This window comes from Lissotriton vulgaris, chromosome 6 (genome assembly GCF_964263255.1).
Source record: "Lissotriton vulgaris chromosome 6, aLisVul1.2, whole genome shotgun sequence".
NCBI classification, from domain to species: Eukaryota; Metazoa; Chordata; class Amphibia; order Caudata; family Salamandridae; genus Lissotriton; species Lissotriton vulgaris.
The window spans coordinates 1,493,421,934-1,493,437,700 of record NC_141694.1 but is presented as its reverse complement, the minus strand read 5'-3'; the positions used below and the strand labels follow the sequence as shown (position 1 = coordinate 1,493,437,700).

Below are 15,767 nucleotides of genomic sequence, written 5' to 3'. Positions count from 1 at the left end.
GGCCTATCCCATCACAGAGCGGTCAACAACGTCACAGGTAAAGAAATGGGTGATGCGAAAGCAAGCATCACAGTCGAGAAAACTTAGCACATTGAACTTGCACTGTCCAACAAGTTCACGGCAGGATAGACACAGCCTTACTAGGGTGGCAAAAATTAACAGTAACCAGGTGCACAAAAACGGCAATCCCATTTGCAGACCTACAAAGCATGCATTGACCAAGCTTTTCTATTCTAGATCGCTAAGGTATGACATCCACATGAATATGCAGAAGTATGCAAGCAAACTCTTATTGAGGGAGAGCACTTTTGAATCATACTTAAACACAATCAATGGCTGAAAGCCATATGTCGTTTAATTTCCCTATGTATACACCACCCTGGAAACAATTAGACATCATGCTAACTGTGCTCGGGTACAGAAACAGAAAATTAATTGGAACATATATAAACAAGAATACATATACAAAAACTTTCATCCAAATATAAATCTGTAGTCTGTAATCCTGAACTTGTGCTGCGGCTTATGGCTCATGACATCAAAGTCCATCACGGACCTACGTTATAATTTATGGTCGACATCTCTAGGGTAACCTATGTGCATCAAGAGGCCAATATATTGACAGTTCTTTTCTAAGGTTATTTTGTGAATTTTCTTCTGCGCCCCCATAAATAATTTTTGGGAAAAAATTGGCTGGTCTGAGCTGTGCTGAAAGGTTTATGCAAAGTTTTATAGCACTAATGAATAAGCAATAACTTTCTGCCTTAGCATAACAATGTTATTCCCTGAAAACAACACACTTGTTTTGCTTACGACGTTGATTTTATACCTGTTTGAGGCTTTCTTGTTGTGTGTTTCCCACTCATGTTTACGATTAAGGAAGCCCTCCATTTGAGAAGGAGAGGAGTCTTGGGTTTTGGCTGGAAGGGTTGCAGCAGACTGACCATGCATGATTGTCTTGGATTTGCGATCTGAAGTTGGTGAAGGAACTGGGCTCGTTTCTTTTGAACTGGATCTTTGTTCTGATGCTCCATTGACCATTTCGTTACCGTCCATGTTTTCGGACACCTGCAATTGGTAAAGTACAGACGTTAACACCACCAAAAAGAAAAGTCAATGATTTTTTAATTACTAGTTTTACCAAACAGGCTGGGTAGTAACGTTTTATAATTGGAGCTCGAAGTACTGTAAAAGCTAATTTACATCAGCTGAGTTTTGGAAAAGTAATTAGAAGAAAGGGCTCGATTAGTACCCAAGGAAAAGGAATAAGGGATACCGAAGAAAACCAGCAAGGTATGCTTTACTGTACTTCACTCAATACGGGTATGATTTTGATTGCTTATCTTTTAAAAAGGGGTGGACACCCTTGCCAAACAAACCCTTTCTCCACGTACCTGATCTACCTGGGAGTAGTTCTTTTATTACTGGTGGTCTTATTTGTGGCTTTCCACTAAGCCAGGGGACCAAGTTAGGGGGAGCAAGGCCACTTGGTGGTTCTGCTTGCTACAGACTTCCCAATACCCTTTTCCTCCCCTTGGCATTAGTCATTGAAAGAACTTCTATCCAAGAGATCGAGTGGTGGGAGGATGGGGTTGTTCAATTCATTTGTTTGGCAAGGGTGTTCCCTAATACAACTGTATAATTCTGCAACAGTGCATTAAGTACTAGTCGTTATACCTCAGCCATTCTGCATTTAACATTTACAGGATGTCACTTTTGGAAACAAAACAGATGACATCATGAGTGTAGCAGATCCATAGATAACTATTAGAACTGTACACGAGTAGTAACTGGGCAACCGTTAAAAAAAATGTTTTCCACATTTTTTTCTGTAAATGTTTGTTTTCTGCCCCCATAGACACCACATTATCAAAACATGCAGAAATTAGCGAGATTACATCATGCATTTCACTTCCACCACTCCCAGTTAGAAGTTTGGATCTTGGAAAGAGAGACAGAAAAACCAGAGAAAACAACAAAATTTTCAAAAGTCAGTCTCATTATTAAATGGATTTGATTTATGTTAAAGGAATTGGAAAGCCACCACAGTCACGCAACACCACACAGTTTTACCCCCAAAGACAAACCATGGCCTTGCCCATCACTTGCTTTGTGGATCGTGTTGCTTGATGTGTGCTCGAGAGTGCTTAGCGAGCAGCCGGGTTTCCAGCAGCTCTGACTGGTCAAGCTGAAGACGTCTTCGGAGCCATGAATCCAAAAATGATTAAAATTGGAATCCCAATGGCTTTAGCTTGTGAAAGGAAACTCGAAACCAGTCCTTATTCACTGCACCATTACTGAGAACTCAGTGTTATGTGTTTCAAAACTAGTGTGTGGGATTAGAAAGTTACTAAAGCTCAACAGTGCTTAACGCTTTAGTAGGTTACAGACATTTTGCACCATTTGCATGTGGATAAGCAGGAGTTTGTCAATGGCAAAGTAAAGGATTTTACAGTAATTTCTATATAAACTATAGATTACTGTAAATGAATCCCTATTGCACTGAAAAAAGAACTTCTAACTTGCCTTATTCACCAATACCTTCTATAATCAAACTGCTATGGATGACACTGTCCAAAAGGTGGTAGAATTAAAACTAAAAACTCAATTTTTATAACTCCCTTGACAGGTCAATGATGATCAGGTTTTAGTCAATGGAGTCTTTTATTGCACAAAATTGCACTTTCCCCAAAGCGGCCTCTATCAGTATGTCATGGCAAGTACTTAACACAATGTGGCAAAAGCCATGTCATTCATGACTAACTCTTCCATAACAATATACGTTTATATAAAATAAAAATCTACTTAGGACAAAAAAACTGCATTAACTTTGCACATTGTCCCCATTTTAATAAATATTGGCTTCACTTGGTAACAAAACATGGCAGACGCTACCCGATTATGTAGTATTAGCCTGCTGCTGTTTTAATATTTTAGGACACCCTTAAGTCCCATTTAAAAGTATAGGATCTCAAGCCAAAACAAAAGGCAGCTACATGTCTTTAATATGTCTAGCCGGGACTCAGTTCTTCAATATCAATTCATACCATACAGTCCATGATTTAGAGGACGGCTTACAAATACAAAGTTCCTTCTTCCCACCCACACTTTAAACCCTCCCGGAACAAAAGGGCCATCAAGATGCATGAATGAAAAATAATTTGGGTTACACAAATCACCGGGGGCGTATGACCATCTCAATGGCAGTAGAAGCGTGATCAAGGTTTAGCAGCAGTTAGGGCCCATAGGACCAAAACAAATGGAAGAAAGTTCTTGGTGCTCTGCTCTAATTGTCTTCTGATGTGTAAAAAGTGTGCAGGCACGGCAACAAGAGGCTGATAAAGTGCTATACCTGCATTAATTAAGGCATTCAAGATGTTTCTCTTGGAACCGCTTGAAATTGATGCCAAGTGCCAAACATTTCACACTGACCAAATGGAGAAAAAATATAAACGGCGTAGCCTTTGGCATCATGCAAAGAAAAAGGATGCAGGTTTTTTAAAATCTTTTTGAGCAAAGGCTTCTTTCAAAAGCTGCCATGAATTACTAATCAATGGCGAGGAAAAAATAAGGGATTGGAGTGTTGTATTTAGTAAAGAGTAGTCCACAGGGCGAAGTACTAGAACAGTGGTTCTCAAACTGTGGTCCAGGGACCTCTGGGGGTACGCGACTGTTAAGAAAATTAAATAATATGAACAGATTAATAAATTGTATATAAATGAAGAAGTAAAATGTAAAGCTGAATATTGTAAAACTGTCTGTAAACGTGAAGAAATTTGAACCTGGAGGTTAAAAATTAAGTTTGTATCCTCAGACGGATTAGTGGGAGAAGTGCAGCAAACAGAATATAGTACGGATGATGATTGTTCTTAATTGAATTACAAATAATAGTTTATTATTTTAGTATTTTGCTAATTAACTAAAATACTTTATAATGTGTGTATATGTTTGATGAATACCTGTTTCTGTATTTTGTGTGTATTGTTTTGGAGTTCAAAACTTCAAAACTATTTAGATCAAGGTCCCTGGATTCCAATAATGAATTAGTGGGTGTCCCTGGGTTCCAGCAATGATTAAGTGGGGGTCCAAAGAACTCAAAAGGGTTAAACACTACAGCACTAAAGTTTTGTTATCCCGCTTTAATTTATTTGTGGAATCAGATGCTACACTGTGTCGAAGGCTGCCCATTTGGAATTAGTTGCTGCCTAAATTCACTGACCACAATGGAGCTGTAGCTCAAAAAGGTGCACCACTTTCAGAGATTCAATCAGGACATGGACTTGTGCCAAAGCTCAGTTGGCACAATCGAGGCTGGGTGAGAGAGAATGTACTTGGTCTATAGTATTGGCACTAAATGTCTGCCATACCCTTGCCAGTGTAAGGAGTTTAACATTTTTGGGACATTTGGTAATCAGGTAAAATTGAAAGTCTACTATGACAACCAGAGTAACCCTGTGATATCCAAGTTTTATTGGAGCTGATATACAGTATTTGTTTTCATTCGTAAATCAGAAAGTAGAGCTTCCCCAGTTTTATACATCTCCAAGTCAACTGATACTGCTAGAAGTTATTTGCTGTTTTCTTAGGGTGTCACCTCAAACTATCTTGGTATTTTGATTCTCAAAACTGTGTAGACAGGTTTTTTTTTTGCACGCCTTCAGATCCTCCCTTTATTAAAACATAGGAATTTCACAACTTAAGTGCACAAAAATGCCTTTTATCTCCAGATGGGCTGCACAATAGGCTGCTTCAAGACCCAGTCACAGACCAGCAGCCATTTTGTGTTTCGAGACGCTTCATCATGTTCCATCAATGATATACCAGCAGTTCTCAAAAGAAACAGCATATTGTCTGTTCACGTTTATGGGCATGCTTTGTCTGCACATAGTTTCTTTATGAATCTAATAGCCTTAAGGACGTGCAACCATAGTGCTGCCAGATTACACTGAAATATACATACTACACTGAAGTGTGTGACATTTATCAAGACAGGGGGTCCCTAAGGTCCTGTCTTGTAGAATAGGAGACAGTTATGGAGGAAGAGGACTTTCTTCAGGTTCCCCTAGAAGAGAAGAGTATGGCTGGTTTAATAGGTGACCTTGATCATTCTTGATCATGTGGAAAATAGAGAAAAGTGTACACAGAAATTAGGATGTACTAGAAGAAGGGTAAAGTTGGACTACCTACTTCAGCGTTATTACCCTGTTCCAACTGCAGATGGTTAAGGCATACTCATGCAAGAAATATCACCTGCCAGTGATCTGATTTCTAAGCCGTTTGGTTTGTAAAGTTTAATGTAGTTGGATTGTGAGGAGTGTCAAACCTAATAACAAGGCAACACTTCTGTGAGTTTCTGCTGCCCTGAGTCTGACTTGGTCTACTGTCATGTCACTAAAGCTGCAACTAGAACATTCATGTTTATACTGAACTACACTATAATATGGCTATAGGTGTACTAAAGGCTCACACTCTATGCATCCCGGTGCTACTTTATCAGCTATTTTCTTCTTTGCCTATTAGTTTGAGAATAGCCATAGTCATTCTCTGGGTATTGCTGCCCTCTGAAGAGTACTTCTCTCATATACTCGCATTGTTTAATTCCCCTAAAAGTACAATTAGATGATAGCAATGGACTGAATTATTTACTTCATAGGGTTTTTCAGAACTAGCAACAATTCCGAAATTTAACAAGAATTATAGGTCATGACAATGCCTTTTATTTATCTGTTTTACTAATTAACGCACGAGTTACTTACCTTCGGTAACGATATATCTGTAAGAAACAGTAGTTAGTAATAGATTCCTTACCTTAGAATATTCCCAGGCTTCAGACTGGATCCGGAAACTTTTGCGTAGCAGTACCCTTGCACGTCGGTAGGCATCGACTGCGGCTCCGCGTCCGTCGTCGGTGCCGGGATGAAGTCGCCGGAGCACTTAGACGCTGCCCTCGTGCGATGACGTCAATTCTTATACACAGCTTTTCCGTGCCAGAAACGCAGAGCCATGATAAAAACCTACACTGGTGCCAAGATAGGGCGTAGGCCCCCTTTGCCCTTCTTGGGAACCAGAAAGTAGTTGTAGTAGCAACCACACCCTACTTCTGGCCCAGGAACGCTCTCGATGGCCCCCTTGGCCAAGAGGGCCGTAATTTCCTCTCGCAGAAGATTCAAGTGATCCCCGACACGCGGTGGTACTGCGGTGGCATGGCTGGAGGAGTCGCCTCGAAAGGGAGGGAGTAGCCCCTTCTGACGATCTGCAGCACCCACCTGTCTGACGTGACAGTGCGCCAGTGGAGGAGGTGATGGCGAACCCTGCCCCCCACTGCCGCCACGTGGGCCTGAAAGCTCGGACTAGGAGGGCTTTGAGGCGGATGCTGCGGGGTGGATGTGGACTGGCCTCGCTGTTGTCCCCGGGTACCGCCACGGCGGTTACCACGTCCGCCAACGCGCTGGATGTTAGCCTGCGGCCCGTGGCTGGCAGGACGTGAGGGTGCGCCCCTTCCTTTCCCACAAAAGGAGTGAAAGGCAGCAGTTTTCTGGCGCGGGCCGATAGGCCCAAGGACTAGGCCGTAGCCCTAGAGTCCTTAACGCGCTCAAGCGCACTGTTGCCTTGGCCCAAAGAGGTGACGGCCATCTAACGGCATGTCCATAAGGGTGTTTTGAATATCAGCCGAAAAGTTGGCGAACCTCGCCACCGTCTATGCCATCGCTCTGCCTAGCGAGTCCTTTGTATCCAGTCCAGACCGGATGGAATACCGTGTCGCATCTCGACCCTCCGCAAGGGCTTGTGCGAGTTAGGACCGGGCCTCCTCTGGACATTGTGGCAGAACATCCGTGACAGTGTCCCACAGAGAGTGGGTATAATGGCCCAAGAGGCACGCAGTGTTGACCGCAACCCCAAACTCAGTGAGGAGAACATCTTTTTACCATACGGTTCGTACCTCTTGGATTCCCGATCGGGGGGAGCCGTCAGGAATGCGGTCTGGAAGTTAGAGGCCTGTATTACCAGGCTCTCGGGAGTGTGGTGGGTGGACAGGAAGCAAGGGTCGGCCGGAGCCGGGCCGTGGTGTCTGGCCACGTTCCCATCTACAGGGGGACCTGTAGCAGGCCTGGACCAAGTGCCCAGAAGAACGTCAGACAAGGCCTCATTAAATGGCAACAGAGGCTCCGAAGAGCTTGCTTGCGGTTTAAGGACCTCAGTGAGGAGGTTAGTCCTCACGGCCACGACGGGGAGTTCAAGGGATAAGGCCTTGGCCGCGTCAACACCACTATAGGCAGCCCCCTCCTCCGTAGCCACGGTAGGAGGGGAGACAAAACCAGTGTCTGGCGAAGTGTCCAAACAACTGGCATCCCCTAGCTCACCTGCCCAGTCCTGATAAGACTGGCACTCATGTGCCAGAGGGTCCTCAGACCCCTTACAATCCGCCTCGCCACCCATCTCCTGGTACTCAAGTTCAAATGATGGGGCCGGATCATAGAAGAAAAAGTCTTCTCTCGACGTCGAGCGGCGCCGCTTCGGCGTCGGAGCCGGGTCGAGGGGGGGGGAGGGTGTACCGGGGACCACATCGTCCGGGGACGGCGTCGGGGGCGACACCCTAGGGTCGGCGAGGTCGTAAGGTCAACCGGCGACGCCCCGGATCCGGATCCAGCGGGGCCCTGCGTTGCCGGGGCCCTGCGTCGCCAGGGCCGAAGTACCCGGCTCACTTGGGCTCCCAGTCGGGACCGCGGGGCCCGAAGGCGCAGCGGAACCCGACGGATGAGTGAGCAACCTCATGGCCGTGAGGAAGGCATCGATCTCCGGGGTCGCGTTCTGCCCAGGGATCGGCGGGTTTGGAGCAGGCTGCGACGCCTGCGGCTCCGGCGAGGTCGCGTTAGCGGTGTCGTCAGAACCCCCGGCCGCGTCACGCGAGCGTCGAGGGGAGTCAGAAAAACGATGTCGCTTCTTCGACTTCTTGTGCCTCTTACCTGAGGACTTGGAGCCCGAGGAGTGGTGACAACTCTCAGAGCTGTGATGACTCCGGCCCCGCGACCGGTCCCTCGACCTCCTTCCGGACCGGGACCTCGAACGGTGTGGGGCCGACTGCCGGAGCTCGAGGCGCTTGCAGGACCGCTCCCGCCTTTGACGTCAAGGCCCGGCAGTCGGGGCACGACTTGTCATCGTGGTCGGGCCCCAGGCAATGTAGACACCGGCGATGGGGGTCGGCCGACCTCAGTCAGCTGCAGTCGACGTAGGGTTTGAACCCGGGCATCCCTATCGGCACCGTCGAAGTCGTTCGACTTTGAAGAAAGATCAAAAATGATTGAAAAAGTTTACTAAGGGTACCACTTTTTCCGGATCGGCACTTGCTGTTGCGGAAAAAAGAAGAACTGACGTCAGCATGCGAGGGCGGCGTCTAAGTACTCCGGCAACGTCATCCCGGCGCCAGCGACGGACGGGGAGCTGCAGACGACGCCTACCGACGCGTAAGGGTACTGCTGCCGGATCCAGTCTGACGCCTGGGGATATTCTAAGGTAAGGAATCAAATACTAACCTGTTTCTTTCAGATACATAAATTGAAGGCATTGTCATTTACAATGCCAATAGCTCAAACTCTTGTAAATGCGAGACCTATTCCAAAGAAGCGGCCGACATTGTGCCGGCTGCTTAGAAAGTGAAAGCGCGCATGGTGCACTGAATGGTGCAGGAAAGTATGTTGTGCCTACAGTAGGAGAAACTCATTAATGAAAATAGTGCTTACAGACTAGAGTAAAAAAGACGTACCGTGTTACAACCGAATTAAAAGGGCCAGTTGTCATGGGAAGTGACCCACTATTATTGGTTATAATCTTACTTATCTGTAGCACAACGCGTAGACCTGGTGAACACATCTGTGTAAACGATACTAAGGCATCTTCAAGCATGATCTCACCTAGTCCTGCAGGTATGATCCATATGATGCACAAAGACCTCAAGAACAGTATTATAGTATGGACCTCAATGGTTTCCAAAAGAACTATGGACCTAACATTAAGTCTTTCAGTGAACCAGAGTTGTGTGTAATTAATGTGCTATTTTCTTTCTAATTGATATCAAAAAATATTTCCACTACATAAAGGTCACTTGCGTAGTTTATTAATTGGCGGAAAAACGGCAACTGAGGAAATGAAATGGAAATATGATACATAAAAACGCAACATGGACATATAATACATAAATGAACACAAATGAACAAAGTTCAGGGGAACAAAAAACAAAGGATCAAAATTAACTTTAATGAAAACATGCTTTGCACATGCAAAACTGACATACAGTAACACATCAAATGACAAACATCAGAAACTACAGGATCAACTAAACAGGAACAACACAAGTTAATACAGTCTCTTTGTGAGGACACTGAATTGGTTAGTTGCAAGTGCTGCAGTGACTAGCTCTCCTCGAGGTATTAAAATCAAGATGGTGAACATGCAACATGAGAAGGGGGGGGGGGGGTTCGCATGACTGAGAAAAAAATGGTTATCAAGGTGCACATAGCAACATTTAATTTCAGCAAAAACCTGAGTCTCTGTACCACAATAGAAACTACTAAGGAGCTTTGGACCGTAAATATCTTTTAGACTCAACATGGTTTATACGAAACTTAAGGCATTTATGAAATCAGCTAAAAAGGGGGCGGTAAAAGGCCAAAATCTAAGTTTTTATTATCTGCAAGTGCTGTTTTCTTTTCTATTAATCTAATAAAAGCTGAGGGGTTCCACCCAATTTACATAGACTTTTAGGCATGAACAATGCTTGTAGTAGTCGTTTAAGACACTAGACAGATAAAGTGCATGATTGTTAAATATAATAGTTGATTTTAACATACTGCATTGCATTGGAGGCTTTGTTCAGTGCTGGAGTCTGCAAAACACTCCAACCGGAGTACTACTCAACTTGGTAAAGAGACCCGAGGCTGCTGTTTTCAAACAAACTAAAACAAATGTTCATATAAAGAGGATTTTTGTGCCTGAATGTACATATATTCAATTAAAAAATGTACATATATATCTATACAGACATACAGATGTATGTGTGTATATATTAATGTAAACATATGTATCATAATCCTATTGAAGGAATAAAGAACAGGCATTATGAAAAGCAAATAGGACTTCAAGGGTACAACTTTTTAAGACATTGTTATAATTCAGGATTTTGACTCTAGGAAAGGAAATGTGACAGAAGGCATACCGCAGTCTTTGGGAAGTTGTACTATCTACAACATGGACTTTCTCAGATTTTCCTAGCTAGATATCTGTTCCATTAGCAATTTTGCTTTTAAATATGTTTGTATGTATATTGAAGTAAGATTAATTACCTTTGAAAAAGACGTGTATAAAATAAACATGCACATTTTGATGAACATAAAAATAGTAAAAGTAAAGGTTGAAAGACCATACAATCATGAAAGACATGGAAAGCAAGGCAACATATTACGTAAACGAGAAAGAAAATCTTGGTTATTTAGTATGAAAAATTCCCTACTATAAAAAGGGTTTGGGGTGTTACAACTGTTGCTTCTCAGTCTGGTACCTTAGTATAAAGTGCTTAGTATTGAAACACAAACTTTTTATAGTTATTGACATGACTGCACGTATAACCAAAGGCTTTTCTCTAATGACACTTAGAATTAAATGTAATCTTGGAAGTGCTTTAGTACCCATTCTAATATTACATTTCAGTGTGTTGTCATTAATATTAAAAAAGGGGTAGTGGTACTACAACTGTAAAGAGATTGAAATCTATGAAAATTATATCTTTGGGACAGCTAAGAACTGGAGGCTTGGTATATATATATATATATATATATATATATATATATATATATATATATAATATATATATATATATATATATATATATATAATCTCAGCTGTTTTTAATTCATGGAGGTCTTTAAGAAATTTAATAGAGCAATTCGTAAAACAGTGAGCTTAGGTGATATGTAAAAACCAGAGGTATATAGACTGGCCTTGTAACTTGTAAAAATATTTACAGACACAAGCTTAAAACATTCCAGCTATTCAGCATTAGCAAATGAAAAATGCATTTTTTTGTGCAATTGTTGATGTTGGTAATGTACAAAAGGCACTCAATTTCACACTCATAAAGTACTTGCACACATTAACCTGAGTCCACCAGTTACAAGGCCAATGCCAATTTTAAGTACCAACCCTATGGCTTTGATTGTGAAGCTAAATTATTATCAGTAGCTGGACTAGTTTCCTTTAAACATATTCCAGGTGTGTCTTAATTTACATACAAATGCATTTGTTTGTAATACACCCATTACCCGGGATGTTTTCGCAGTGACTTTTTTTTTTACAATTGTTGAACGTAATTAAACTCACAATAAATAGAGGGAAATAAATATGTCCAATATACAGCAACTTGGCACCCACCTACCATCCTGCCAAGTACGCAGACGTAACTAGTAAAAATGCAAAAGAGTTAGGATAGCGTGCTCTGACACCGGTCTCTAAAACAAAACAATGAATAAACTGGGTAGGATTAAACGAAAAAAAAAGGAGCTTTACGTGTCGAACAAAAACAAAAAGAAAAAAAAGAAGTATGCCATGGAAAAGGTCTGAGTTTTACAGTCCAGACCGTGATCGGTCAGTGGCTGCTCGTCGGTTATTAAATCTTTTGTAGCTTTGGTAGGCTTGGGAGCGATAACTAACCCGTGGAGAATCCTGGTCCGATGGCAACCCATTTTGCGAGATATGTTCCCCTTCTTTTACTCCATCCCTGTCAAAGACAAGCCAAAACATATCAAAATAGTGGAACTGCATTGTTTATTTTCATGTTTAGTTTATTTAATCATTGCTCGCTCTGTACAGAACAAGCAATTATATATACATCCTATGAAGACAAAATCACTATGAACTCAGCATATTATCAAGCCCTTTGTGTAATAACCCAATTATACTACTGCCTAAAAACTTTTTTAGCTGACCAAAATAGGAGTCTGTATTCAGTCTATTTCCAAATCACACTCTTCTCCATTTCACTAATCAATGATTTCATTCTTAGTCCCACTGTACATCCTTTGTTTTCAAGCCCTCTATACAAAAGGACAAATTATATCTATTTAGCATCTGTCGCCCTACTGAGTGGCAAAGCAGAGCTATTGGGCACTGCATTTAAAGAAGGTGGCTTTAATTGCGTTGGCCTTCAAGAGCAATAAAAGGAACAAAAACATAAAACGTGCCACTGCCCACCCATGTCGTCACATAGGCACATGCCACTCAAGTAACAGAATGAACCCATCATTTCTAAAAACCAGTGAGTGTAAATATACCACAACTAAACCTGGGGTACAAAAATTGAATTTCATTTTGGTATTATCTAAAGAATATAACAACAGTTTGCCTAAAAACTGACTGACATGGTTCATTCAATGCGATGTTCAACACCTGCCAAATTATAATTTTTTTGAAGTTGGTTGAAGTAAGACATACATTTTAATAAATGAGGATGTAATAAACCTAAATCACGGGGATCCTGCTAATCCCCTTGCTATTCCATGAAGCATGCACCATTAATCTACACACACTTTCTAGGTTTACATTTCCCTCTTGCCAGCTTTCACCAAAACCCTTACCACTGTTGTGGAGATTCTGACTCCTCTGAAGCCTTCGGACTAGGTTCTGGAGATGGTGGCTGCCTCTTCCGCTCTTCTTCCTCTTGCAGTCTACGCACTTCCAATAACTCCAACTAAAAATCGCAAGAACACTCATTTATAGAAGCAGGCAATTAATACTTCTAGGTCTTTCTACGCAGCATATGCTGGACATGAATCTCAGCTCCTCATTAACAAAGTAATAGACAACACGTGTTGAAATAATTAAGCAGTCTAAAAAACAGGATTATGCCAGAAGTCAACATGTATTTACCAGTTTCTATAGCACCACTGCATTAATTGGTAATAGAGCGCTTTACAATGAACAACAATAAATACATCAGCGTTTACAGAGGACAGTAAAACATAATAAGATGAGGAAAGTTTATAGGGGAGACTAAACATTTTAAAGGGTTTGATTCATACCAGGTGGGACTGGGGACTCGATTCACAAAGGTGCTTTTGCCAGCAAATGTTCCTTCAAAGCCAAAAGTACCTTTTTTTTTGACACATGCCACAAAGTATCCCTGGCAGGAGTTAATGACATACAATAAAATGTGTATTTGCAAAGAGCACGCCCACCCAGAGGGGAATCTTGTAATTAAATAATAGATGTTTCTTGTGACCCAACTCAATGCTATGTATTTTCTGCTCAGGGTACGAGGAACTTATGGGAGATGTCACATCACATTTCCAGGAGTCTGCCTAGGAAGCTGCACCTAGCCCAGCTTTCCAGACATACTACTGGGAACGTTTAGTAATTCTTGACAGTAGCAAATCTCACCGGTACCAAGGAGCAAATTTACAATTTTATTTGTGACTCAGGCCCATATGATTTATGATGCAATATATTTTTATGATGTTATGTCGTGCTGTGAGATGTGTTTAACTGTAAAGTGGCATGATTTGTTCTGGAGTATCTCCGTAATTTCCATCTTCCAAATCACCCACCCCTTTCCCTATGTTAATGCTGCTCTGCGCCTGTGTCTGCTCACTCGAAGATCATTTAACATTCATGTTGCCAATTCCTTCATTTTTCTGTTTCAAATACACAGTAAAGTAAATAGCGGATGAAGCTGGTTATTTAAGAAATCTGGCCTAAGTTTGCCTGGTCTCCGAGGGGCAGCACAAGTAATTCCAGGAAGATTCAGTTTCAACACTGACGATCCTGCGAGCAACTGGTTTCACTACAAGCATACAGGTGCAGCTCTAAAAGCCAACACAGATCATTGTGAAGAACGTATTAAATCACCCAAATAGAATACCATGGACAGAAAGGACTTAATTAGGCGAGTGTGATGTCAGTTCTTGGCTGAAAACATATGCATTATTGAAAAGTATTCCTTAACCAAGAGCTGGTCTATTACCCATTCACATAGGCTCTGTATTCTCATAAGCCATTTGGATAAACATAATGATTGGCACCGTGAATCGAGAGAGGACCAAGTCACCTCGTGCACTCACAAAAAGCAGAAAGGGAGACTCATGGATTTGGTCTTTGATTCTGTTTAGTAAATATGAAGCCCAAAAAATAGAAAATGGGGATCCAGCTTATCAACTTCAAACAGACGGGCCCGTGAGGATGTACTGGTTTGCACATGTTGTGGAGGAGTGGCTAAGTGAATGTTTGGAATGACTAAATGATGGGAAAGATGTTTGCTAGTCTTGCTTACCCCCTGACCTCTGGAGTGAAGGTTCTCTTTGTAGTAGGAGAAGAAGGCATCAGAAGCAGGTAATGTGTAGTGCATTTGCTGCTATGTGGAGGCCAACTATGATGAATGTACTGCATCTCAATCTCGCCTATCAAGATTGCTTCTATCAGTAGCAGATTGTTTCTAACCTATCTGGAAAAGTGGCATGCGTCAGCGCAGTCACGTTGCTCATCTGTGTTGCTCCAACTGTCCTGCAACGGTTTAGAGTACATGAATTCCTGGTTCTTGCGGTTTGAAGAACATATTAGTTGTGGTTTTAGCAAGCTTCTGGCTACATTGCTCATCTGCGTGCTGTCAATTTTCCTTCATAATTTTCTTTCCCAACCGTCACTCAGGATTGATTTTTATGGAAGATTAGGAGAAGTGGAACCTCATTCGGTATGCATTAGGTTGGGGGCAGTATTTTCGTGACCACATACTAAGGATCAGGGAATAATTGGTGAATAATCCCTTGTGAATCTGGTAGTCAGGTGCATAACTGACCTGTTAGCAATGTACATTGAAACAATGCAATAAAGCTGGATAGATCATAAGGCAAGAGACTCAGATAAAACATTTCAGATAGAAATCCGTTAGAAACTGGTTATTTATGCAAACAGCCTCCTCTGCAGTAGGACAACTGCAAAGTGTTTCGCCAGTTTATCAAAGCTCCAGATAAGGGAAAACCTCCATTCAGCACCATTACACAGTGAACCTGGTTCCTAGAGAAGACCAACGGGACCAGTATAAGCAGTGAAAAGGAGACTAGCAATACTAAGTATCAGAAAAAAAGCAAATCCAAAGTAGGCACAAACTCAGTTTGCGAGCAAAGACGTTGGGAATTAATCTTGCAATGCAACGCGCTCCATTTTCAGTTAATGGTAGTTAAGTTCTGGATGTTGATAGTGATAATGTTTAAAAAAACTTCAACAGTGAGAATGTACGCAATACCGGGTGTCGACCAGATAGCCCCATGGCAGTTCTATAATTGATTAAGTTATAAGGGTATGCATGTTGCTACCTTGAGAAGGATGGCTTTCATTAGTAAATGTATGTTGTAATATACACCTATCAAAATCCCCAAAATATACTCTGGGGTGGAATCCAGCTTTGGGTGCAAACACGCCAAAGGAGATTGGCTGCAAATAATGTTCACATGTAGGTGCCTCAAAAACGTTTGGCAGGGCATCTTTACTGAGGTTAGCCATAGAGTGGATTGTGTCATCACTCCGGGTGTGTATGGTGCATTGTTTAGACGATAGGACATTGTCAAATGATATTTATTTCAATACTATTGGCTATATTATTAGTTTTGGCCAAGTGGAAGTCTGATTTGATTCCCTCAGTTTCTCAATGGATTTCAAAGATGCAAAAAAATTCAGATCCGGGAAGTTTTGTGTGCTAAAAGAGTGGAGTCCAAAGGTCGATTAAACCG

At 42.1% G+C, this 15,767-nt stretch overlaps 1 protein-coding gene across 2 annotated transcripts in view; it reads right to left on the bottom strand.

Moving 5' to 3' along the window:
• The window catches only part of SPTBN1 (spectrin beta, non-erythrocytic 1), a 459,103-nt gene that overhangs the window by 32,751 nt on the left and 410,585 nt on the right, over window positions 1-15,767 (bottom strand). For both annotated transcript variants that reach the window (XM_086927648.1, XM_086927649.1), the window contains 3 exons: window positions 12,624-12,736; window positions 11,701-11,767; window positions 830-1,068 (listed from right to left, as the gene is read on the bottom strand). In XM_086927648.1, coding sequence (XP_086783774.1) covers window positions 830-1,068; window positions 11,701-11,767; window positions 12,624-12,736 — 419 coding nt within the window. The remainder of the gene's footprint in view (window positions 1-829; window positions 1,069-11,700; window positions 11,768-12,623; window positions 12,737-15,767) is intronic.